General features: G+C 47.3%; 1 protein-coding gene across 11 annotated transcripts in view; it reads left to right on the top strand.

Annotated features, from left to right (window-relative positions):
* The window catches only part of ZHX3 (zinc fingers and homeoboxes 3), a 136023-nt gene extending 113510 nt beyond the window's left edge, over nucleotides 1-22513 (top strand). For 10 of the 11 annotated variants that reach the window (XM_057502997.1, XM_057502996.1, XM_036902269.2 and 7 more), the window contains 2 exons: nucleotides 11568-14552; nucleotides 16527-22513. In XM_057502997.1, coding sequence (XP_057358980.1) covers nucleotides 11717-14552; nucleotides 16527-16537 — 2847 coding nt within the window. In that variant the 5' untranslated portion in view covers nucleotides 11568-11716 and the 3' untranslated portion in view covers nucleotides 16538-22513. The remainder of the gene's footprint in view (nucleotides 1-11567; nucleotides 14553-16526) is intronic. The other variant, XM_057503002.1, reaches the window with a different exon arrangement.
* The last annotated feature ends 2876 nt before the right edge of the window (nucleotides 22514-25389 follow it).

Raw genomic sequence — 25389 nt, 5'->3', positions numbered from 1 at the left:
GTGGGATGAATGCAGCTACAACTGCAACAGCGCCAGGATCTTTGTTGAAGTTTTTTGATGATCATCTTCTGGAATGACTCTTCCAGAGAATGTTGATGTTGGAAGTTCTTCTTCATATCGTATCTTAATTCGTTTTCTGGGTAGCCAAATTAGGCTTTGATCCTCTGTATAAACACAAACAAACCCTTTGCCCACAATTTGATATGCCCTTTATACCATTGTGAAGAACTTATTGGAGATCACCACACAGGAACTGCTTTTTTTTCTTTAAGAGAAAGGAATATTATCAGAAAAATGTACTTCCATAGCTGATCATCTGACACCCTTTAAATGATCAAAATTAAGGATATTTAACACATGCATTAATCGGTGATTTGCAGTTAGTTTTATCCTATCAGGGAGTAATCCCCCTTTTCTTTCTTTCTTTTTTTTTCTTTTTTGTTATCATTAATCTACAATTACATGAAGAATATTATGTTTACTAGGCTCTCCCCTATACCAGGTCCCCCCCACAAACCCCTTTACAGTCACTTGTCCATCAGCATAGCAAAATGTTGTAGAATCACTACTTGTCTTCTCTGTGTTGTACAGCCCTCCCTTTTCTCCCACCCCCCGTTATGTATGCTAATCATAATACCACCTTTGTTCCTTCCCCCCTTATCCCACCCTACCCACCCATCCTCCCCAGTCTCTTTCCTTTTGGTACCTGTTAGTCCATTCTTGGGTTCTGTGATTCTGCTGCTGTTTTGTTCCTTCAGTTTTTCCTTTGTTCTTATACTCCACAGATGAGTGAAATCATTTGGTATTTCTCTTTCTCCGCTTGGCTTATTTCAGTGAGCATAATACCCTCTAGCTCCATCCATGTTGTTGCAAATGGTAGGATTTGTTTTCTTCTTATGGCTGAATGATATTCCATTGTGTATATGTACCACATCTTCTTTATCCATTCATCTACTGTTGGACACTTAGGTTGCTTCCAATTCTTGGCTATTGTAAATAGTGCTGTGATAAACATAGGGGTGCATCTGTCTTTTTCAAACTTGAGTGCTGCATTCTTAGGGTAAATTCCTAGGAGTGGAATTCCTGGGTCAAATGGTAAGTCTATTTTGAGCATTTTGAGGAACCTCCATACTGCTTTCCACAATGGTTGAACTAATTTACATTCCCACCAGCAGTGTAGGAGGGTTCCCCTTTCTCCACAACCTCGCCAACATTTGTTGTTGTTAGTCTTTTGGATGGTAGCCATCCTTACTGGTGTGAGGTGATACCTCATTGTGGTTTTAATTTGCATTTCTCTGATAATTAGCGATGTGGAGCATCTTTTCATGTGTCTGTTGGCCATCTGTATTTCTTTTTTGGAGAACTGTCTGTTCAGTTCCTCTGCCCATTTTTTAATTGGATTATTTCTTTTTGTTTGTTGAGGTGGGTGAGCTCTTTATATATTTTGGATGTCAAGCCTTTATCAGATCTGTCATTTACAAATATATTCTCCCATACTATAGGGTACCTTTTTGTTCTATTGATGGTGTCTTTTGCTGTACAGAAGCTTTTCAGCTTAATTTAGTCCCACTTGTTCATTTTTGCTGTTGTTTCCCTTGCCCGGGGAGATATGTTCAAGAAGAGGTCACTCATGTTTATGTCTAAGAGGTTTTTGCCTATGTTTTTTTCTCAGAGTTTTATGGTTTCATGACTTACATTCAGGTCTTTGATCCATTTTGAATTTAATTTTGTGTATGGGGTTAGACAATGGTCCAGTTTCATTCTCCTACATGTAGCTGTCCAGTTTTGCCAGCACCATCTATTGAAGAGACTGTCATTTCCCCATTGTATGTCCATGGCTCCTTTATCAAATATTAATTGACCATATATGTTTGGGTTAATGTCTGGAGTCTCTAATCTGTTCCACTGGTCTGTGGCTCTGTTCTTGTGCCAGTACCAAATTGTCTTGATTACTATGGCTTTGTAGTAGAGCTTGAAGTTGGAGAGTGAGATCCCCCCCACTGTATTCTTCTTTCTTAGAATTGCTTTGGCTATTCGGGGTCTTTGGTGTTTCCAGATGAATTTTTGAACTATTTGTTCCAGTTCGTTGAAGAATGTTGCTGGTAATTTAATAGGGATTGCATCAAATCTGTATATTGCTTTGGGCAGGATGGCCATTTTGACGATATTAATTCTTCCTAGCCAGGAGCATGGGATGAGTTTCCATTTGTTAGTGTCCCCTTTAATTTCTCTTAAGAGTGACTTGTAGTTTTCAGGGTATAGGTCTTTCACTTCTTTGGTTAGGTTTATTCCTAGGTATTTTATTCTTTTTGATGCAATCGTGAATGGAGTTGTTTTCCTGATTTCTCTTTCTATTGGTTCATTGTTAGTGTATAGAAAAGCCACAGATTTCTGTGTGTTAATTTTGTATCCTGCAACTTTGCTGTATTCTGATATCAGTTCTAGTAGTTTTGGAGTGGAGTCTTTAGGGTTTTTTATGTACAATATCATGTCATCTGCAAATAGTGACAGTTTAACTTCTTCTTTACCAATCTGGAGTCCTTGTATTTCTTTGTTTTGTCTGATTGCCGTGGCTAGGACCTCCAGTACTATGTTGAATAACAGTGGGGAGAGTGGGCATCCCTGTCTTGTTCCCGATCTCAGAGGAAAAGCTTTCAGCTTCTCGCTGTTCAGTATGATGTTGGCTGTGGGTTTATCATAGATGGCCTTTATTATGTTGAGGTACTTGCCCTCTATACCCATTTTGCTGACAGTTTTTATCATGAATGGATGTTGAATTTTGTCCAATGCTTTTTCAGCATCTATGGAGATGATCATGTGGTTTTTGTCTTTCTTTTTGTTGATGTGGTGGATGATGTTGATGGATTTTCAAATGTTGTACCATCCTTGCATCCCTGGGATGAATTCTACTTGGTCATGATGTATGATCTTTTTGATATATTTTTGAATTTGGTTTGCTAATATTTTATTGAGTATTTTTGCATCTACATTTATCAGGGATATTGGTCTGTAATTTTCTTTTTTGGTGGGGTCTTTGCCTGGTTTTGGTATTAGGGTGATGTTGGCTTCATAGAATGAGTTTGGGAGTATTTCCTCCTCTTCTATTTTTTGGTAAACTTTAAGGAAAATGGGTATTATGTCTTCTCTGTGTGTCTGATAAAATTCCGAGGTAAATCCGTCTGGCCCAGGGGTTTTGTTCTTGGGTAGTTTTTTGATTACCGTTTTAATTTCTTTGCTCGTAATTGGTTTGTTTAACTTTTGTGTTTCTTCCTTGGTCAGTCTTGGAAGGTTGTATTTTTCTAGGAAGTTGTCCATTTCTTCTAGGTTTTCCAGCTTGTTGGCATATAGGTTTTCATAGTAGTCTTTAATAATTCTTTGTATTTCTGTGGAGTCTGTCATGATTTTTCCATTCTCATTTGTGATTCTGTTGATTTGTGCTGGTTCTCTTTTTCTCTTAATAAGTTTGGCTAGAGGGTTATCTATTTTGTTTATTTTCTCAAGGAATCAGCTCTTGGTTTCATTGATTTTTTTCTATTGTTTTATTCTACTCAATTTTGTTTATTTCTTCTCTGATCTTTATTATGTCCCTCCTTCTGCTGACTTTAGGCCTCATTTGTTCTTATTTTTCCAGTTTCAATAATTGTGATGTTAGACTATTCATTTGGGATTGTTCTTCCTTCTTCAAGTGTGCCTGGATCGCTATATACTTTCCTCTTAAGACTGCTTTCACTGCATCCCACAGAAGTTGGGGCTTTGTGTTGTTGTTGTCATTTGTTTCCATATATTCCTTGATCTCTATTTTAATTTGTTCGTTGATCCATTGATTATTTAGGAGGATGTTGTTAAGCCTCCATGTGTTTGTGAGCCTTTTTGTTTTCTTTGTAGAATTTATTTCTAGTTTTATACCTTTGTGGTCTGAAAAGTTGGTTGGTAGAATTTCAATATTTTGGAATTTACTGAGGGTCTTTTTGTGTGCTAGTATGTGGTCTATTCTGGAGAATGTTCCATGTGCACTTGAGAAGAATGTATATCCTGTTGCTTTTGGATGTAGAGTTCTATAGATGTCTATTAGGTCCATCTGTTCTAGTGTGTTGTTCAGTGCCTCCGTGTCCTTACTTATTTTCTGCCCAGTGGATCTATCCTTTGGGGTGAGTGGCATGTTGAAGTCTCCTAAAATGAATGCATTGAACTCTATTTCCCCCTTTAGTTCTGTTAGTATTTGTTTCACATATGCTGGTGCTCCTGTGTTGGGTGCATATATATTTAGAATGGTTATATCCTCTTGTTGGACTGAGCCCTTTATCATTATGTAATGTCCTTCTTTATCTCTTGTTACTTTCTTTGTTTTGAAGTCTATTTTGTCTGATATTAGTACTGCAACCCCTGCTTTCTTCTCTCTGTTGTTTGCCTGAAATATGTTTTTCCATCCCTTAACTTTTAGTCTGTGCATGTCTTTGGGTTTAAGGTGAGTATCTTTTAAGCAGCATATAGATGGGTCTTGCTTTTTTATCCATTCTATTACTCTGTGTCTTTTGATTGGTGCACTCAGTCCATTAACATTTAGGGTGACTATTGAAAGATATGTACTTATTGCCATTGCAGGCTTTAGATTCGTGGTTACCAAAGGTTCAAGGTTAGCCTCTTTAGTATCTTACTGCCTAACTTAGCTCACTTATTGAGCTGTTATATACACTGTCTGGAGATTCTTTTCTTCCCTCCCTTCTTATTCCTCCTCCTCCATTCTTTATATGTTGGTTGTTTTATTCTGTGCTCTTCCGTGTTTCTTTTAACTGCTTTTAGTGGGTAGTTGATTTTATTTTATTTTTTGCCTTTAGTTAGTATTTGGTTGGTGTGCTTTCTTTGCTGTGATTTTATTTTCTCTGGTGACATCTGTTTAGTTTTAGGAGTGCTCCCGTCTAGAACAGTCCCTCTAAAAGACCCTGTAGAGGTGGTTTGTGGGAGGCAAATTCCCTCAACTTTTGCTTGTCTCGGAATTATTTAATCCCTCCATCATATTTAAATGATAATCATGCTGGATACAGTATCCTTGGTTCAAGGCCCTTCTGTTTCATTGCATTAAATATATCATGCCATTCTCTTCTGGCCTGTAAGGTTTCTGTCGAGAAGTCTGATGATAGCCTGATGGATTTTCCTTTATAGGTGACCTTTTTCTCTCTAGCTACCTTTAAAACTCTTTCCTTGTCCTTGATCTTTGCCATTTTAATTATTATGTGTCTTGGTGTTGTCCTCCTTGGGTCCTTTCTGTTTGGAGTTCTGTGTATTTCCGTGGTCTGTTCGATTATTTCCTCCCCCAGTTTGGGGAAGTTTTCAGCAATTATTTCTTCAAAGACACTTTCTATCCCTTTTTCTCTCTCTTCTTCTTCTGGTACCCCTATAATACGGATATTGTTCCTTTTGGATTGGTCACAGTTCTCTTAATATTGTTTCATTCCTGGAGATCCTTTTATCTCTCTCTATGTCAGCTTCTATGCGTTCCTGTTCTCTGGTTTCAATTCTATCAATGGCCTCTTGCATCCTATCCATTCTGCTTATAAACCCTTCCAGAGTTTGTTTCATTTCTGTAATCTCCTTTCTGGCATCTGTGATCTCCCTCCAGACTTCATCCTATTTCTCTTGCGTATTTCTCTGCATCTCTGTCAGCATGTTTATGATTTTTATTTTGAATTCTTTGTCAGGAAGACTGGTTAGGTCTGTCTCCTTCTCTGGTTTGTCTCTGTGATCTTTGTCTGCCTGTAGCTTTGCCTTTTCATGGTGATAGAGATAGTTTGCAGAGCTGGGACGAGTGACGGCTGGAAGAACTTCCTTTCTTGTTGGTTTGTGGCCCTCCTCTCCTGGGAGAACAGCGACCTCTAGTGGCTTGTGCTGCGCATCTGCGCGCAGACAGGGTTTCTGCTTCCTGCCCGGCTGCTATGGAGTTAATCTCCGCTGTTGCTGTGGGCGTGGCCTGGCTCGGGCAGCTACTCCAAAGTGGTGGAGTCGCGTTGGAGCAGGAGCTGCTGGGAGGCTATTTATCTCCATAAGGGGCCTCCCTGCTCCCTGCAGCCCAGGGAGTTAGAGTGCCCAGAGATCCCCAGATTTCCTGCTACTGGACTAAGTGTCCCAGGACGCTTCCGTTCGGTTTTGCAGTCCCTGTCCCTTTAAGACTTCCAAAAAGCACTCACAAAAAAAATAATAATTAAAATAAATAAATAAAAGAAAAAAAATGCCACTCGCTTTTCTTTGTCCCCAGGCGCCGGCCTCAGGGACCTGCTCACCGGTCTTGCTGCCCTGTTTCCCTAGTATTCAGGACCCCACGCATGCACTGTGTCTGCGCTCTGGCCCGGATGGCTGGGGCTGGGTGTTCGGCAGTCCTGGGCTCCGTCTCCCTCCCGCTCTGCCTCCTCTCCTCCCGCTGGGAGCTGGGGTGAGGGTCACTTGGGTCCCGCCAGGCCGGGGCTTGTATCTTACCCCCTTCGCGAGGCGCTGGGTTCTCGCAGGTGTGGATGTGGTCTGGATATTGTCCTGTGTCCTCTGGTCTCTATTCTAGGAAGAGTTGTCTTTGTTATATTTTCATATATATATGTGGTTTTGGGAGGAGATTTCCGCTGCTCTACTCACGCCGCCATCTTGGCTCCACCCCCACATCACCAACTTTTAAAATGTTTCATGAATGCTTTTGAAAGACTATGAAGTTGATTAGCATATGCAACATTGTATCTGTATCTGTCAAATTAGCCTCATTATAGCAGCCTCATTCTTTACATCCTTTTTGTTGTTGACTTGATCTTTCAAAAGCCTGTAGTAGTATATTGAAATCTTTCCCTGTGGTAATGTTTCTGTAACTCTGTCAGTTTCTCCCATTATTCTTGTTTTTAACAATAAATTGTGCCTTGTACATCCAGGAGGGCTAAGTCCAGACTACCATAACACTTGGGAAGAGTCTGAGAGTCACCTTTCTACACATTTGAATTCTTCTGTTGAATTATTACTGTCCTCCCACTTCCTTCCTCAGAATTTCTTTTTAAGTTCCTAATTTATCTGTAATTTAAAGCTAAGCCCTTTAAGGATTTGATCTACAAACACTTCCATATATATTATATATATTTCAATCTCCACATGTATATTTTGCAGTGTGAAGTTTAGTGATTATTAGCTGCAGCTTTGCTAATTTAGTGAATCAAGCAATTCTCAATTCCCAAAGATAGATTTTTTAACGTTATATACTTTTGTTATTTCCTCATTTTAAAAACTTATGCTTTTAAAAAAAAATGTATGTTTTTTATAAAAGCTTTAAAAAAAAGTCCACTTACAAGACAGAAAATTTCTAGACAGGGTATAGAAAGGATTGTACAAAGAAATAATGAACATGCTGTTGTCATCTGGCCCTTCCCTGTGAAGCTTTTTGGCAGCACAGAACCTTACATTTATAACAGCTCACGTCACTCAGGGCTTGACTTAAGAACCAGTGTGTTTCCACGTGGTGATGAATCCCGCATCGGTCAGATGTGGTCTGTGAGTGTACTCTTGGTAACTGGAGCTTTACTCTTTAAGTACCACTTTCACTGGATACCCTTTTTGAACATATGACAGATAAACCCAAACTTACCAAGTGTTGCTAAAAATAGCCCCAATGTGAGCATCTAGGTGGTGAGTACATGGATGTTTACTCTAAAATTCTTTCAACTTTGTTGTATGCTTGAAAATTTTCCAAATGCATGCTGTTGGGGCTGGGAGGAGACCACTTTGGAAAGTCATGCAACCCTTATTCCAGCAGTACTGTGGTTGCTCAGAGAGCTCCGTGCGGACTCAGGTTGCGGACCCTGGAGCCAGAGTGCCTGAGTTCATATCTGGCCTCTGCTGCCTCCTAGCTGGGTGCCCTTCAGGCAGCTACTGCATTTCTCTGAGCCTGTCTTTCTTGTCAATAAAACGGGATGAGGGTGGTTCCTCCTCTTGGCTGTGAGGATGTGTATAACGCACTCCCTACAGTAGTGAACTTGGTAAACGCTGGCAGTTGGTGCCACCCCCAACCACTGCCGTTTTTTAATTGCCTTCAGTGTTCAGAGAATGGTTAGCAGGGTTAGTCTCCTGGATCATTTATTTAAATGACAGTTTAGGGCTACTTTGAGACTTAATTTTGAATGACATTGGGACTATTTCCCAAAACCATATCTATCTTCAGGTTGTCCACTTCTCAGCCTTAGTAAATAAAATGCCAGGAACATTAACTTCCTCGGTGAAGCCTTGGCCCCATCGTGAATAGCAGTTAGGGCCTCCGGTCCCAGGTGTCTGTGCCGGGTGGGCGGGATCCTGTCCTTCCCTGTGCCTGAAGCTCCCTGGCTGCCCAGCTCTGGGAGCACGGGGCCCCTCGTTTGTGTGAGTGCTTTCAGCCTGCAGGTCTGTTTCTTTTCCCCTCTCCTCTCGAGCCTTATGCTCCCAGCCACTGCCGTTCACCTTTACCCAGGGCAGAGGTAGGTAGGGCCAAGGTAAGCACGGATCACACATATGTGGCATTACCTCTACTGGAACCTTAGAAGTGAGACCAGTGACCCTCATCTATGGAACTGAGCGCCTCTACCTTGCTTGGGTTTAAAGTCCTTTCAGTGGGTTTTTTTATAGTCACAGTTTTGTGCAACCATCACTATCTGCTTTTAGAATATTTTCCATCTAATTTTATAACATTTTCATCAGGCCAGAAAGAAACTTTGTACCCATTTGCTGTCATTCCCTATCCTCCCCTCTCTGCAGCCCTTGGTAACCACTGATCTGTTTTCTGTCTATGGCATTAGCTATTCTGGACATTTCATACAAATGCAGTCATATAGTATGTGACCTCTTGTGTCTACCTTCTTGTGGTTAGTATAATGTTTCCATGTTGAGGTGTGTATCAGTACTTCCTTTCTTTCCATAGTTGAACAATATCTTACATGGATGTACCAGATTTTGTTTATTCATTCATCTGTTGATGGACATTGAGGTTGTTTCTACTTTTTGGCTGTTATTTTAACAATGCTATGAATAGTTCTGTACAGGCTTTTGTGTGGACATATTTTCACTACTTTTATGTATATACCTAGGAGTGGAATTACTAAATCTTATGGTAACTGTATTTAACAGTTCCAAGGAACTGCCAAACTGTTTTCCAAAGGGGCTGCCCCGTTTTACATTCCCACCAGCAATGTAGGAGGGCTCTAATTTCTCCACATCATCACCTACCTGTATGTGTTATTATCTGTCATTGTGATTATAGCCATCCTGTTGGGCATGAAGTGGTGTCTCATTGTGGCTTTGATTTGCATTTCCCTAATGACTACTGATGTTGAACACTTTTGTGTATTTTCTTTGGAGAAATGTCTGTTCAAATACTTTACCTGTTTCTAAATTGAGTTATTTGTCTTTTTTTGTTGTTGTTGTTATTGAGCTGTAAGAATTATTTATATCTTCTGGAAACAAGCCCCTTACCAGATACAGATTTGCAAATATTTTTTCCCATTCTGTGGCTTTTCTTCTTCACTATCTTCATGGTGACCTTTGAAACTTTACATTTTTATGAAGTCCAACTTCTGTGTTCCTTTTAATGTCACTTGCTCTTGGAGATACCCTGAAGTCTTCAGTGACTTATCTGAAAATCTGAATTGCTGTCTGGATACATAACTATATTACTCTTAGTCTTCCTGATTTGGAATTGTAAAACACTTGATTTAAAATGTTTGCCAAAAATATATAGCGAAGCTTAGAAATGTTGATGTTCGTTGATCTGGTAAACCCATTTCTGTGCACTTAGCCTCAGGAAATAATTTGACAGAAGAAATACATCTTATATACCCAAGAGGTCATTTCACTGTCACCTATGAGAGTTGGATACTGAAAGCCTGTTCAGTAGCAGAGGAGGAGTTCAGTCCATAGAGAGACATTATTAGGCAGCTATTAACTATTATAACTATAAAGCTTATTTAATGAAAATGTTTATGATACAGTGTTCAGTGGAAAAAATGAAACACAAGTGTGTACCCATTATGATTAAAAACATGTATAAAATATTTGGGCAGGATGGAAAGGTATACAAAATTATAGGTAATTTTACTTTCTTAAATTTCACTTAATATTGGTATTTTTATCTTTACAATAAAAAATTAAGTAAAAATATGTGCTTGACATTTCAGATTGGTAGGGGAAATCATGACAAGTGGTTTGATCTGGGTGTATGTTTATCCTTAAACCACCCCAATTATTTTTAATAGTAATTATTTTTTATCATCATAATCATCAGGATTAGACTTACAAACAGGAAAATAGTTTGCTGTGTTCATTTACTAAGAATTTGAATAAAGGCATTTTAATTTTAATTTTTATATCCAAATACTGATGGTAACATGATTTTGATATTAGCATTACTATTATTTTAGTCATTATCCATATTACAATTTGCTAAAAGAAAGGTAATGATGATTGTGGTGATACTGTGTTAACAGGGATCAAAAAGAAATACTTTTCTCGTGGCATCTCTTGAAAGAATTATAGTTGTTATTATTTTACATGTAAGCAAATCAGTCACCCCAGCCTTTGAAATAAATTTTAAATGGATCAAAGATTTAAGAGGTTTTTTCAAAGCAAAACAAAAGGAACAAAACAGCAGTAGACTCATAGACACTGAAAAGAGACCAAAGGGAGGGGAAAGGTCATAAAGGGGCATAGTAATTTGCAATCACAATATAAGTTGATCACAGGGACTGTTATTAATGACACTTTAATAATAAAAAAATGATTTAAGAGGGTTTTTAAAGGAACAATAAAGACACGAAAAGAAATTTAAAAAGTAAGTACAGTACAAGGTCACACGTAGTGCGCACACCCAAGGTGAAGCCACACTTTGTGTCCCTGCACCCAGAGAGAATGCACAGCTTCCTGGGCCACAAACCTGGTCTGTAGGTTCCCTGACCCTCTGCCTTTTGGCTTCACCTGGGTGACAGTGGGCTGGGGACATCCTGTAACTGTGAGGTGGCCTCTTCCCTGTGATAGGCAGCAGGCGGCCGCAGAGAGGCCCGGTTCCTTGGCAGCCAGCTCCCCACCCCACGCCCCCTAGTTCACACACTGCCGCTGACTTGGCCCCTGGGCCTGGCTTGGGAGAGGCGGAGGCGTTGTCTTGTTCTCGTATGTGGGAAGGCTATGAAAAGAGAAGCCCTTGTTGGCCCAAACATTTAAACAAGAATTACACTAGGATCTTTTGTTCTTACTCTGACATGGTCGGAATTAATCTAGAGGTCCAAAAGAGGATTATTTTGTTGTTGTTTTTTAATCTGAGTTACTTAATGTAAGGATACAGAAGGAAATACAAAACACAGGGCTCAAGCCTATCAAATGGTACTGGAAGGTCCCCAGGTCACCCCTCAGGGCACTGTTCCATTTGTGTCTGGGGGACTCCCGACTCAGACCTCACATAGGAGCTGTTGTTGAGCTTCTTGTGAAAGGGCCCAGTGACAGAAGGCAAACCGTGGAGTGGGTCTGGTATCTCAGAAGTACACAGACAGAGCTTAAGAGACCTTGCTCATTTTTTTCTTCCTCCTCCTCAGGCTTAATAGGGACAACTTGGTTTCTGCAGACAACTGAAAAAGCTGCCCTTGGAAACTGTTTCTTTGGCCCTCATGGAGCGGCTGGAACGTGGACAGTGAGGCCCTCGACCGGACACACCTCCTCTCACCCCCTGATCACGGTCGCCACCATGGCCAGCAAGCGGAAATCCACCACCCCGTGCATGATCCCTGTGAAGACCATCGTCCTGCAGGGTGCTGGTGTGGAGGCCCTGCCTGCTGAGGCCCTGCCTGAAGGACCCCAGCAGGATCCGCCCCCAGAAGCACCTGCCCCTAGTAGCGAGGTGGCCCCCAGCTCTGGCAGTGCTGACAGCACCACACTGGCCAACGGGCACCGGAGTGCTTTGGATGGCTACTCATACTCCTGTAAATACTGTGATTTCAGATCCCAGGACATAATTCAGTTTGTGGGACACATGAGCTCAGAGCACACAGACTTCAATAAGGACCCAACTTTTGTTTGCACTGAATGCAGTTTTCTGGCAAAAACTCCTGAGGGGCTTTCTCTGCACAATGCCAAATGCCACTCGGGGGAAGCCAGCTTTGTGTGGAATGTGGCCAAGCCAGACAATCATGTAGTAGTGGAGCAGAGCGTCCCCGAGAGCACCAGCACTCCTGACCTATTGGGTGAGCCCAGCACCGAAGGGACAGATGGACAAGCCGAAATCATCATTACCAAAACTCCAATCATGAAGATAATGAAAGGCAAAGCTGAAGCCAAAAAAATCCATACACTCAAGGAGAACATCCCCAGTCAGCCCGTTGGTGAGGCCTTACCAAACGCATCGGCTGGCGAATCAGAGGTGAGGGTGGGGGACCACTCCTCTGTCAATGGGGCCGTCCCAGCCAGCCAGGCATCCACCAGCTCCGCCAAAGCCCCACATGCAGCCAACGGGCCACTGATGGGAACGGTGCCAGTTCTGCCGGCTGGCATTGCACAGTTCCTCCCCCTCCAGCAGCCGCCCCCACTGCACGCCCAACACCATGCCCACCAGCCCCTGCCCACATCCAAGTCCCTCCCCAGAGTGATGATCCCCCTGAGCAGCATCCCCACCTACAGTGCAGCCATGGACTCCAACAGCTTTCTGAAGAGCTCCTTCCACAAGTTCCCCTACCCAACCAAGGCCGAGCTCTGCTATCTGACCGTGGTCACCAAGTACCCAGAAGAACAGCTCAAGATCTGGTTCACAGCCCAAAGGCTGAAGCAGGGTATCAGCTGGTCCCCTGAGGAGATCGAGGATGCCCGGAAGAAGATGTTCAATACAGTCATTCAGTCTGCACCCCAGCCCACAATCACTGTTCTGAATACCCCCCTGGTGGCCAGTGCTGGTAACGTCCAGCATCTCATCCAGGCTGCTCTACCAGGTCATGTTGTGGGGCAGCCAGAAGGCACAGCAGGGGGACTCCTGGTCACTCAGCCACTGATGGCCAATGGGTTGCAGGCACCAAGCTCATCTCTCCCCCTGGCTGTTACGTCTGTCCCCAAGCAGTCAAATGTCACGCCCATTAACACTGTGTGTTCAAATACCACGTCAGCTGTTAAGGTGGTCAATGCTGCCCAGTCGCTCCTTACTGCGTGCCCCAGCATAACTTCCCAAGCCTTCCTCGATGCCAGCATCTACAAAAATAAAAAATCGCATGAACAGCTGTCAGCCCTGAAAGGAAGCTTCTGCCGGAACCAGTTCCCAGGGCAGAGTGAAGTGGAGCATCTAACCAAAGTGACCGGCCTCAGTACCAGAGAGGTGCGGAAATGGTTCAGCGACCGGAGGTACCACTGCCGCAACCTGAAGGGCTCCAGAGCCATGATGCCTGGGGAGCAGAGCTCCATCATCCTTGACTCTGTGCCAGAGATGCCCTTCTCCCCATCGTCTAAGGCCCCTGAGGTGCCCTGTGTCCCCACAGCGGCTCCCCTGGCCATCCACCCTTCCGCCAGGCGACAGTCCTGGCACCAGACCCCTGACTTCACACCAACCAAATACAAGGAGCGAGCCCCGGAGCAGCTCAGAGCCCTGGAGAGCAGTTTTGCACAAAACCCCCTCCCTCTCGATGAGGAGCTAGACCGCTTGAGAACTGAAACCAAAATGACCCGGAGAGAGATTGACAGCTGGTTCGCAGAGAGACGGAAAAAGCTGAATGCGGAGGGGACAAGAAAGGCCGATGGGAGTGCCTCCCTTGAGGAGGAGGAGGCTGCTGGGGACGAGGGCGGGGAGGAGGATTTGGCTGGTGACAATGACTCCCTGGAAGTGGCCTGCAGCCGCGCCTCCGCGGAGCGCAAAGTCAGCCCCATCAAAATCAACCTCAAGAACCTAAGGGTCACTGAAGGCAATGGCAAGAGTGATCTTCCTGGGCTGGGCGCCTGCGAGCTGGAGGATGATGCTTTGAACAAGCTGGCCGAGCAGCCCCCAGGCCGAGCGAGCTACAAAAAGACGGCCCAGCAGCGGCACTTGCTGCGGCTGCTCTTTGTGCAGACGCAGTGGCCAAGCAACCAGGACTATGACTCAATCAGGGCCCAGACAGGCCTGCCGCGGCCCGAGGTGGTGCGCTGGTTTGGCGACAGCAGGTACGCCCTGAAGAATGGCCAGCTCAAGTGGTACGAAGACTACAAGAGGGGTAACTTCCCCCCGGGGCTGCTGCTCATCCCCCCTGGCAACCGCGAGCTGCTGCAGGACTATTTCATGGCCCACAAGATGCTGTACGAGGAGGACCTGCAGGGCCTCTGCGACAAGACCGGGATGAGCGCCCAGCAGGTCAAGCAGTGGTTTGCCGGGAAAATGGGCGAGGAGACCCGCGCTGTGGCAGACACAGTCAGCGAGGACCCGGGCCCTGGCGACCCTACGGCAGTTCACAGAGGGATGGGTGACACCTATTCAGAGATGTCTGAAAACAGTGAGTCGTGGGAGCCTGGTGCCCCTGAGGCCAGCTCAGAGCCCTTTGACACACCGAGTCCCCTGTCTGGACTTCAGCTGGGTAAGGAGTCCACGGGAGCTGGGGCCGTCCTCTGGGGGCAGGCGGAGGGCTCACTCGTGGGTGGGGGCCTCTGCTGTTCCTAAGGCTGCCTGGCAGCGGGACTGAATTGCCTGCCTACTTCAGGGGCAACTGGCAGTAGAGGCCACTAGAGATTAAATGATAAAGGGTTGAGAATTGTTTTTGTTTCATTTTTTTTTTTAACCTGAGCAGGGGAAGGGTCATAGTGAACCTACAATGGTCCAAGCTTTTCTAGCCATTTCTTAGCAGGAGGAGAATAGGTCCCAACATCATCTGAGGCAGGCAGAACCACAACCCCTGAGCAGGAGAGCAATAGGACCTTTGAGGAAATTCAACTCAAATTGGTGAACAAATGGAAAGAGAGCCTTTAATTGTCCTTAGATACATGAAATGCTTTTTTTTAATGATGAAAATCCTGTCTTTGAATTTTTATTGTTCTTCCTGATATAAAAGTGAATAGAAAGTCATTTTTCCTCTTAGACACATGTGGAATCAAAAGCTTGAATTTTGTTCCTCAGTTTCTCTGGATCATGATATTAGTACTTGAAAGAAAACTTGAGATTATTTTCCTGAAGACAGCTTTGAAGCTGTAACGGGCCACGCTCCTGGGTGTCGATTTCCTAGGGTCTTGATCCCTGAGCTCCGGCCTCTGCCCTCCCTCCCACCCTTACGGACTGGACTCCTCCTTAGAGGCCTCATCGCAGGAGGGCAAGGAGCTGTGGCACTTAGCTCTTCACAGGAGGCTGTGGAAACTGAGGAAGTATCTGGATCCTCAGATTCTCTGCTTTGTGCACCTTTAGAAGTTGGTTCCAAGGCCTGGTATTTCTGGACTTACCCTGTTTTCTCCAGGCCCCCATGAGTCAGTGAGGTCCTCACAGGGAGCCTCTGGGCTGCGGGAACAGGTTTGGCTTCACAGGGCTGGTGGCCTGGGGCTTCTCCTCCAGCCCTGGGTGGGCCCGCTCCCCCTGGGGGGAGGGCCCTTTGGGTTTGGCTATGCCGGTAAGACAGCATCGATTGCTGGGAACATAAATGCACTAATTTCTTTTTTATTAAAGTCTTACCAAAGTATACTCTTGGATAGCTGGAAGTAGGGTGGGGTTTACACAACATTGTGAATGTACTAAGTGCCACTTAATTGTGTGCTTAAACCTGGTTAAAATGGTAGGTTTTGTGAATATTTTACTACAGGCTAAGAAAAGCTAACCTGGAGCTGGGTTGAATGGGTTTGAGTTCTAAGCATTGGCTCCCCTCAGCTATTAAATCCAACACAAAGTGAAGTGTCGTGTCCCTGCTGGGACAGAGGGGGAGTGGCTGGGGACCGCCATGCCATGTGGCCTCGTCCTCTCCTATGTGAGGCGGTGACCCTGGTATGGGAAGGGCTTGTGTGTTCATCTGCAGTTGGTTTTTCTGGCTTTCTCAGCAGCCTCAACACAAGGGCCATGTCTGCAGGCATCAGAGATGACGAAGTTTTGGGACAGCCCCACTGACTTTGACGTTAGGGCTGGAAGTCACAGATGAAGTGAAGACAGCAGGGGATACATAGAAATCAGCCCCAGTTGCTCTATTATTACCCAGTGCGTTATGCACAGACAGGAGGGAGAGGGTAGGCTGAGGCAGAGTGCAGAGGGCTTCCAGAGGGCCCAGGCTGAGGCGAGCCAAGGGTTAGTGGGCCTAGAAAGCTGTGCTGCAGCCTCTGGGCCTGGGTGGGTGGCGGTTGCAAGGACAGTCAGGAGGTCTTGCTGGCTGTAGCCTGCAGCCACCACCACCCCCACTGCCCATTCTTCCCCACGCGCTCTCAGGTTGGGCAGTGCAGGGTGGCAGACAGGAAGGCATTGCTCGTGGGATTGAGAGGCTCCCAAAAGCAGTGCTGCTGCCTGGCATGGCAAGATCCTGGCTGCCTGAGGCCATACAAGTGGCGACTGACATGGCGGTGACAGGCCTGTGTTTTCTCCTCAGAAACAGACTGAATTTGAACTGATTTCGGTGAAGGACTGGCCAGTCTAAGATACCACCTGCCACGTGGAAGGCCCAGCCGGACTCTGCAGCCACACATCGTTCCATGGCCAGGTGCTGGACGTGCCCGGGAGCTTCCAGAGGCCTCACACACAGCCCAGAGCCTGCCTCTCCAGCACGCAAGCACAGGCCAGAGTTCGCGCCAGTTCTTCCTTCCACAGTGTAGGACCTTACCTTGCCTTCCGTTGGATAAAGTAGTTCAGATTTCATATTCATAGACACGGAATCAAGTTTTTAACATATAAATCCGCCTATACACTTTTAATAAAACTTCAAATTATAAACACTTTCATTACATAGAAGCCTTGGTTAGCAAACCAAAGCATCATGTTTCACATCATCTCTGGAAATGCCCTGTGTCTGTTCCCTGGAGAGCACTGGGGCCATGTGCCCCTCACCTCCACGGCTGGACACTCAGAACCACATCTGGACCCTCTGTAGCCCTTCGCATTCCTCAAGGAAGGCAGAGTGTTTGAAGACATCTCTGCTACGTTACATGGTGACCAGCAAAGTTTCATGCCAGGCTTGCCTTGGCTTCTGGGATAATCAGGGCAGAACCCGCTCTTACCCACAGTTTAAGAAATGGATTGGTTGTGTGATTAGTGTTTGAGGCTTACCATTCTCTTAAGTTGTTACAGCAATTCTGCTTTTTCACAGGAACTTGAATCATGGACCATAATTTTGCAGTTATCAGATCAACTAAAGAAACATTTGTTAAGGCTTATGTACTGACCAAATGTGCTCACATTTTTAAAAAAAGCTAGACATGTTTAGAATAAGAGGAAAATTGAAGGAAGAAATGGGTGGGGGAATGAAAGTGAAAGTGCTTAGCTCGGCCTGTAGCTCCGCCCCGTGGCTTCGGAGCCTTGTCTCCGCACTCGCTTCAGCGCCACCTGTGGCTTGGGAAGGACGACCGCACTTGTCTGGGAGTGCGAGTGAGGGCGTATGGGACTCAGGACCTGAGGACTCCCAGCTGGGGTGGACCTGCCTGTGGGCGCTCCGGGCAGAACACCACCCAGGGCACTCCTGGCCCCCACGGCACGGGCCTGGCTGGCATGCTGGACCTCACTGGGTAGGTCTTTGTGAGGACGCCTTTCAGGTTCTATATTTATATCCCCAAACTTGGCAGCAAGATCTCTGTCTACTTTAGCTTGACCTTCACATCCATTTTTTTTTTGACTGAGAAGACCACAGGAAAAGGTGCCTTTGAAACATTGGGAAGCTGGCTCACAAAGCTGTACTAACAGCGAATCCCCCTTTCCCTGCGGCTGACTCCTCTGAAAGCAGCCGGGTGCAGCGGGCCAGGCACAAGGGCCCCTGCAGTTCTGCTCGCCTCCCAGAAACCACTGCTTCCCAAAGCACTGGGCACTGACTGGGTGAGCAGCACTGAAGGGCACCAGGGAGAGGGCAGGGGCTTTGGGCAAGAAATACCGGGGGTGGGTTAGGCACTGTCCTCCCCCACCCCACCCAGGAGCTGGACAGGACAGGCACCTGGTGTTGTGGCTCTGAGGATGATGACAGTGGCGGCACCTTCTGCCTTCCAGGAGAGAGTTTGCTTGGAACCAAAAGCCCTGGACCCATTCTTCTTTGAAAGAGTCTCCTGCTCTCCCTGTCCCAATAGAAACCTCCTCTTGTCTCAAATAGGTGACTTGTGAGTACCTGGCAAGTTTTGCCCCCTGTTGTTGTGTCCTTTCCATTTTGGGTGTAAAGCAATTTAGCCCCAAAGGCCTCTTTGCAGAATTGCCAAGAATGGCAAGTGTTACCGTCCTTCAGAGAACAGACACCTGGAATTTCCCCTTTCATGTTTATGTATGTGCAGATTAATTTATATATAAATGTGTGTACAGTCCAAATACTCATTTGATACTTTACTCATGGAATGTACATCTGACACGTATGCTCAAGGAACGTGGGGGCTCGTGGGTGTCGGGGAACATAATGTAGCCTGTGTTTCAGGGAATGCTGGGACATGGCGCAGAGTGAAGTCACCTCCATGCTCCTGAGCCACCATCCTGCCAGCACCACTCCCAGAGCCCTGTGTGCACTGGTCCAAGGTGGTGTCTTTAGAGGGGACTTTTTTGATTGTTTTATTTGTATTCACATTTCATTTACAGCTCAAACAGCAAAGCAGAAAAAATAATTACATGGTGGATGAGTTCATGCAGACACAGAAGTGACCCAGCCAGCTTGTCTTTAGAAGGTGGGAGGGTGCTGTCACCTGGGCATGTTGTCTTCACAGATGCTGGCCCTGCCCTAAGCCAGGGCCACACTGCAGATGGTGAGGCTGCCCAGGTAAGGAGCTCACTTGACAGACCCACTCTTTCCTGTGCTCTTGGACCCACATGAATAGTGAGGTCAGGGACTTGAGCTTGAATCAGATGGATCAAAGGTGATGGTGAGAGACACAGTTGCATCATCATGCAGGTGCCCAGGGCTTTGGGTGCAGAACTGTGAACACAGCCGACTGGGTGCCTGATGCCCACACCAGCCTGGCAACTTGCGGAGGACACAAATGGCAGGAGGTGGTCTGGGGCTGCAGGTGGTGGGCTGGGGTTAGTCACTCCTGAAGAAAAAGCCTCTTTTATAAGGTGGCTAATCCTTTGCCTCTTCTCTGTGTGCACTTGGACTTGTCAGAGGGAATGGAACATTGCAGTGATTTTGTTGCCTATGTCTGTACATGTTTGGTTTATTATATTTTTTACATGGGTTGTAGATCCAGTTTTAACAGGTGAAACCATACAACCACCTGATAAAGGCAATCTGGGGTTATGATACATGTACTTTGCATACTTTGATTACTTATATTATTATTGACTATTAAGGAGCTTTTCGGTTTTGGAGGAAGACTCTCATGTTTGAGAGCCTCAGGTTCCTGAAATAGGATTCCCTGGATGGATAACTGGCCGGCACTCAGGGGTTTGGTGGCAGTGTGACCCAGAGCTCCTTTTGTGGCTGAGTGACCGACCGGCAGCTGTTGAGGTGGACCAAAGTGCCTCCACCCGAGGCCACGGCGCTCTGCTCTCCGGCGGTGGGAGCTGGGCGGAGTGCTGGCTGGGACCCCATAGCTCCCATGGGTCTGATGGCCGTGGGATGCTGTCCCACTAGGAAGTTCCAGCATGTTCTCCAGGCTGCGATGTGGCTCTCATGGGTTTGACCCAGTGACAGGTCCTGGGTCACCTCCCTCTCCCCTCGGGCTCTGGGACATCAGTGCCAGGCTGCCTTCCGTGGAGGGCAGGTGCCCACCTTTCTGGCTGCGGGCTCGTGTTTCTCTGCACACTCTCCCCCGTGGCTCCCTGCTCATGCTGCCCTGTCTTGGGCCTTAGAGCCTCTTGTCTTCCTGTTCTCTTCTCAGACCAAAATCCTTGGATTGGAGCAGCTTTGTCAGTTCAAATATCACAGGCCAAGCAATGGGCTCAAGTGACAGCCCACTTTGCAGGAGAGGAGAGCCAGCCAAGAAAAACTTAAACAAAACCAGACCTGGAGTTTGGGCTTTCCCTAAAGTTCCCCCCCAACTCTTTTTTCTTGCTCAGATTTTACTTGGGGCAGGTTTTGGGTTTGACCCACCTTTTGTATTAAGTTTAAATTTTCATGCATCCCATTGATTTGCAAGGCTCACCTGTGTGCTGGAGAAGAAAAATCCTCCAGACACGTAAAAGTGCACATGGCCAGCTCATCCAGACCAAAACCAGCAGCTTGCTGGGGCTGGATACAGAATAACAGGGCTCAGTTCCCCTCACTCCAACCCAGACCCCCCTTTTCAGGGTCTCCTGAATCAGCGTCCCTCCCAGCCTTGGCCCTCCCAGCCTTTCTGCCCAGACTGAGAGGGACCGGGTCCATGTGGCTGGGGCACAGCTGCCTTCAGAACAGTTCTGACACCTGAAATGCAGGGAGTGAGGGGCCTGAGCCTTCTCCAGAAAAGTCCCTCCCCAAGCTTCAGTTTGAGGTCCCAGCCGTGCTGATTTCCTGGGCCCATTTTCAATGGCTGAGCTGTGCCACACGGCCCTGGGAGGCTGTACGTGACCTCTCACAGAGGGAGGGGTTTTGATTTCCACCAAGTGGCAGGATGGACGCAATGATCATGGGCGCTCCTGGCTTGCTACCCAGACCAGCAGGGATTCCAGACAGAGCCCACAGGCCTTGGTTTGGATCTAGTGTTCCGAGCGCAGGGCCGCACTAGGGAGGGGCGGGGAGGCTGGCCCCAGTTCTCTCTGGGCTGACCCAGAATCTGCATGTGGCTCTGCTGTGAAAGGAGCACAGGCAGGAATTTAGCTGTAGAGGATCGAGAGCCGCTTTTTGGTTCTTTCAGTCCTGCGCTCACTTGTCAAGACTGGCTGTCCCGTCTGCGTGCAGTTCTGGCCTCTCCTTTGAATGGGATCCCAGACTGGAGACATGGCGGCCTGGACCCAGCAGGCATCAGCCATTCTCCCTGTCCCAAGGTCTGGGATGTCACAAGGCTTCACAAAGAATGTGTGGTTACTGCTGTGTGTCACCAGCAGCCCTCAGAACCTGGCTTGTCCTCTGCGTAGGCCTGAGGCTGAGGGTGAGCACAGCGAGCAGGCCATTCTGGCGGTGCCTGAGGTTGTCTTCCGGCTATTGAGTGTCTTTCCTGCTGTCCACCTGGGGCATGTGGCAAGCCAGGGAACCTGAGAGGAGTCTGAGGCTTTACCTGCCTCTAGTCCCTCTTCCTTCAGGAGACTGGCTCTGCCGCGTGCATGTGCGCACAGGAGTCCTTGAGTGGGTTATTGAATAGCTTGTGTTGGCTAATGCTTTATAACTTGTTCCTTTCCATGATAAGTTGATGGTTTGAAAGTACTCAACTGTAGCTAGAATTGAAGGTGAACTGCTGGGATGAAGCCTGTTCAGAGTTGCTGAATATAGAAAGCTCCAAGAGTCAGACCCAGAGCAAACACCCTGTGAGAGGCTGAGAATCCCCTCGCGGCTCCTGGTGGTCTGTGATTTGTGTGCGGAGAGCAAGACTGTCACTAACCCCTGGGTCCTGACCATACATACAGCTGTCTCATTCTTGCAGTTTGCTTGAAACGGGAGAGCCCCAGGGTGACAGGAGTGGGACAGCTAGCGCCTGCCCCTCAGCAGGGATCCAGCATGGGAATTGGGGGCCGCCCAGTGAGATCAGGGGAGCACCAGGGCGGGGGTGCCTGGCCCATGCAGCGGGGCTCCTGCTGACTCTCAGCAGCCGCTTTGCTCAGTGGGCCAGACTGTGCCATAATTATTACAAGGAGAGAACATGCCAACCTTCCCCACTCCCCTGCCGGCCATTGTTCGCTGTAAGTTTTCTGAGCACAGTCGTTGTGGGGGTTGGGAAGGTCGCCAAGGGCTGGCAGGTTCCTTCCTGCAGGTCCTGATTCCTGGTTTCCTACCGCCCGCTCTGGTCTGCAGCCCAAGCCCTTTGTTCCCCAGTGGCTGTCCAGCAGTTTGCTTTCGGTGCTTTTCCTGCCTCTCATGGCTGAGGAAGTGATCGTCTTGGTGCTAAGGTAGCTGCCCTGTTCGTTTGTCCAGAGGCAAATTGTAACTTCACAAAACTGTGAGAGCGCGACCCCCTCTGTGACGGTGGCCGAGTATGAGAGACCAAGCCGGGAGGGAGGCGTTCTCTTCAGTTAGGCCTGGGTGGAATGGGAGTTCTTCACCCCGGTAAAGGGGGGTAACCCAGGTAGTATTTTTGACAGAAAGACGGGAACTTGCCTTTGGGCTGTGGCTCTGCCCTCGGTGGGCTGGGCCTCCAGGCCTCACAAGGTCCCCTGTGGGGATGCTGCTATTTCTAAGATGCAAATTGCACATTTCCTAGATTTTGTATCTGTGGATTTGGATACGGGAGGGGAACGACGACAAACTGCTTATACAATTTGAAATGGGCCGAAATGGTACTCCACATTGTTTTGCTTGTTCCTAAATAAAAACGTAAATATGTATCATATCACATCTGCTGATTGTGTGTTGTGGAGGGGTCAAAAAGCAAGCTAGAAAAGCTTCACATCTGATGTATGCTGTGGACGAGATCTACCTCACTCGTGGCTGGCCAGGCAGGGCAGGCCCCCGTGGCCCACTTCAGGGAAGCTCCACCTCACCTGCCCCGGCACTGCTGGGCCCCTGGAATGGCTCCTACCTGAAAGAACTATGATGTTTCTGACATGGTTGAATAAACGAAGGCAAACCAAGTGGAACGTGGAGTCACCAGCTATGTCATGAGTGCACTGCCAGTGTTGACGTGCTTCCCATGAGAAGACTGCCGCTAAGCAGGGCTTGTCATTTGCTAAGAAGGAGGGGCTGGTGGATGTGCATGAGGACCGGGGGCCTTGAAGGAATAGGATTAAAAGCCCAACTTCTGAAGTCACAGTGGTTTAATCTTGTTGGGGTGACCCAGAGGGCCTGTGGCAGGAGGAAAAAGAGACCCCTGGGATAAAACCCTCTGGGCAGACATACCAAGGCAGGTCAAGGATTCTAGTCACAGGTGGACACCAGGGCCTAGTCCTGTCTTGGCCCTTCTGGAGGCCAACGTAAGTCTTAGGGAAGCAGCTTTGTGTTGAATCTGAAAAGCAAGTCTTTGGGATCTAGAACAACCTGGCATGGATCCCCAAAGCCCATCAGATGACTTCCATGGTGGATGTGGGTGCAGGCAGAGGTTGGGACACAACTGGATGGAGTTGGCTGTAGTGGCAAGGGGTCACTGTGGGCCTCTTTGGGGCAGCTGCAGGGACCTCCAGGCAGGGAACAGAACCCCAGACTCCTGGGCATGAGCCCCCTGGGGATTATCAGGGGAAGACCCAGTGAGGAGGCTTCTCAGGCAAAGACAGTGCTTGATCTGTTTGAAATGTGGAGGCATGACCCTATTTTGTTCCCCGAGTTAGTTTGGTAGGATAACCTGATACTATAGGTTTTTTTCCTCAACAGAACTGAAATGATGAGATGATGAGCTCCAATTGAAAGATAAGTGAGTTTCTAGCCCCAGGCACAGCCTTCAGGAGATTCAGGAGGTACCTGGTCAGGAGGGTGGCCCTGCAGACCAGTTGGCCACAGATCCTCAGTGACCTCAAGTGAGATCAGAAACTGCTCATGCCTTCTCCCCACACGGCAGCCTTTAGAGCAGGGGGTTCCTGACCGAGTCCTGTGATGGGGCTGCAGAAAGCCTGCAACCTTGTAGGCAGCACTGTGCACGGGTCCACAGCTGAAAGTGAATGCCTGCAACTTTGAGCCATCATCTACTTGCCCCTTGTCAGCCAGCCGGCCGGCAGCACTTCCTGATGACAGGATGGCCGTGCAAGGGGGACAGTCCACCTCTCCCTGCCTTTGCCCTGGTGCTTAGACTTCCTCTCCCAAACCCAGTGCGTCTCAATCTTGGCCACTCATTCAGATCACCTGGGGAACGGAAGGTGGTGCCAGCCCAAGGTGTCACACTGCAGGGACATGGCCTGCATGCACAGTAAGAGGCAAGCAGCTACCCTCTGTAGGCCAAGACATTCAGTCCCAAGTGAGGGTCTCCCTTGGCCCCCACATGGGGGCCTCCTGGGTCCACCAATAATAGGCTTCTGGAGGAATTCTGAGGTGAAACTGTTCTGTGAATTTGCTTAACCGAGGGTTGTCACATTTTCTACTAAGAAAAAGGATCAAGAAGTTTGCAGTAAAAGGCACAGGCTGCGTGGCAGGAGAGCCCGGGGGATAGGTGTGCCAGGGGTCTTCGAACCTTAGGACCACAGGGCGGGTCCTCCCGTCAGGCTCTGGAAAGACACTTGGTACAGTAAATGGAAGTACGTCTTGAATACCAACTAGCCAAGGGTATCATAGGACACAGATGGTCCCCAACCAAATGGCTAACAACACAGAATGTCTTCCTTCCTGATTGGAAAAGTGCTCTCTCCTGGCCTGGAGTTCAGAGGATTAAACGTGGGTCAAAAAATTCCCAATTCCACTTGTGTCTGGGAGGAAGGATCGTTCTGAGTAGGACTGTGACCCTCCAGGAAGAAAGTCAAGGTGCCAGCAGGAACCTGAGCAGTGGCACCGACTGGCTGTTTTACCTAGTTCAGTGGCCAACAGGAGATACTTTGAACTGTGATCCCAGTTCTCCAGATGGGCTGTGCTCAGCTGAATCTATCTGATCCAGGACTGGCTCCAAATCTGTGAACCTGGGAAATGTATGACTTTGATCTGATCGGTCATACAGTAAAGTTGAACCTACAACTTTAAATCTGCCTTGGGCTTGTCTTTAAAAAACTCTTCTTTAAGCCACCCTGTTCTGGTGTGTGCACCATCACACCACAGGGGCAAACTGACTTTAAGAACCAAGTGGTTACACTTAACTGTGTCTCTTTAGTAACAGATCTTCTCAGGCTCCCTTTTATGTCCCCACCCAACGTGGCACATCATTTTTGATCCCAATCAGCAAGGACCGCTATGAAACAGAGCCTCAGGAAGGCAAGGGCAGGGACTTTTCAACCATGTTCTGGGCAGAGATTTTGGGTACAAGCGTCAGAGACAACCAGAGGTACCCAGCAGCCTCCATCTGAATGCTCCATTTTTTCAAAATGTTTCTTTGGAACTGAGACTGGTTGCTTCCTGCTCACCGCCAAAGCTGTCTGGCCATGGTTACCTGGGCTTGCTCCCAGGCAGGCTACTCTCAAAGCAGGGCCCTTGGCAGACAGGATGCAGGAGAGATCTGCTTGACTGGGGAGTCAACAGCAACTTCCTGCCTGCTTCTACTGCTGAATAACCACCAGGCAGCTGCCCCTGGTTAACAAGCTCCCAGACAACAGGCTTTCCTGAGCCCCCAAAAGAATACACAAATTAAAGGAAAAAG

This window comes from Manis pentadactyla, chromosome 5, assembly GCF_030020395.1.
Source record: "Manis pentadactyla isolate mManPen7 chromosome 5, mManPen7.hap1, whole genome shotgun sequence".
Lineage (NCBI taxonomy): Eukaryota > Metazoa > Chordata > Mammalia > Pholidota > Manidae > Manis > Manis pentadactyla.
This window is presented reverse-complemented; position numbering and strand designations above follow the sequence as displayed.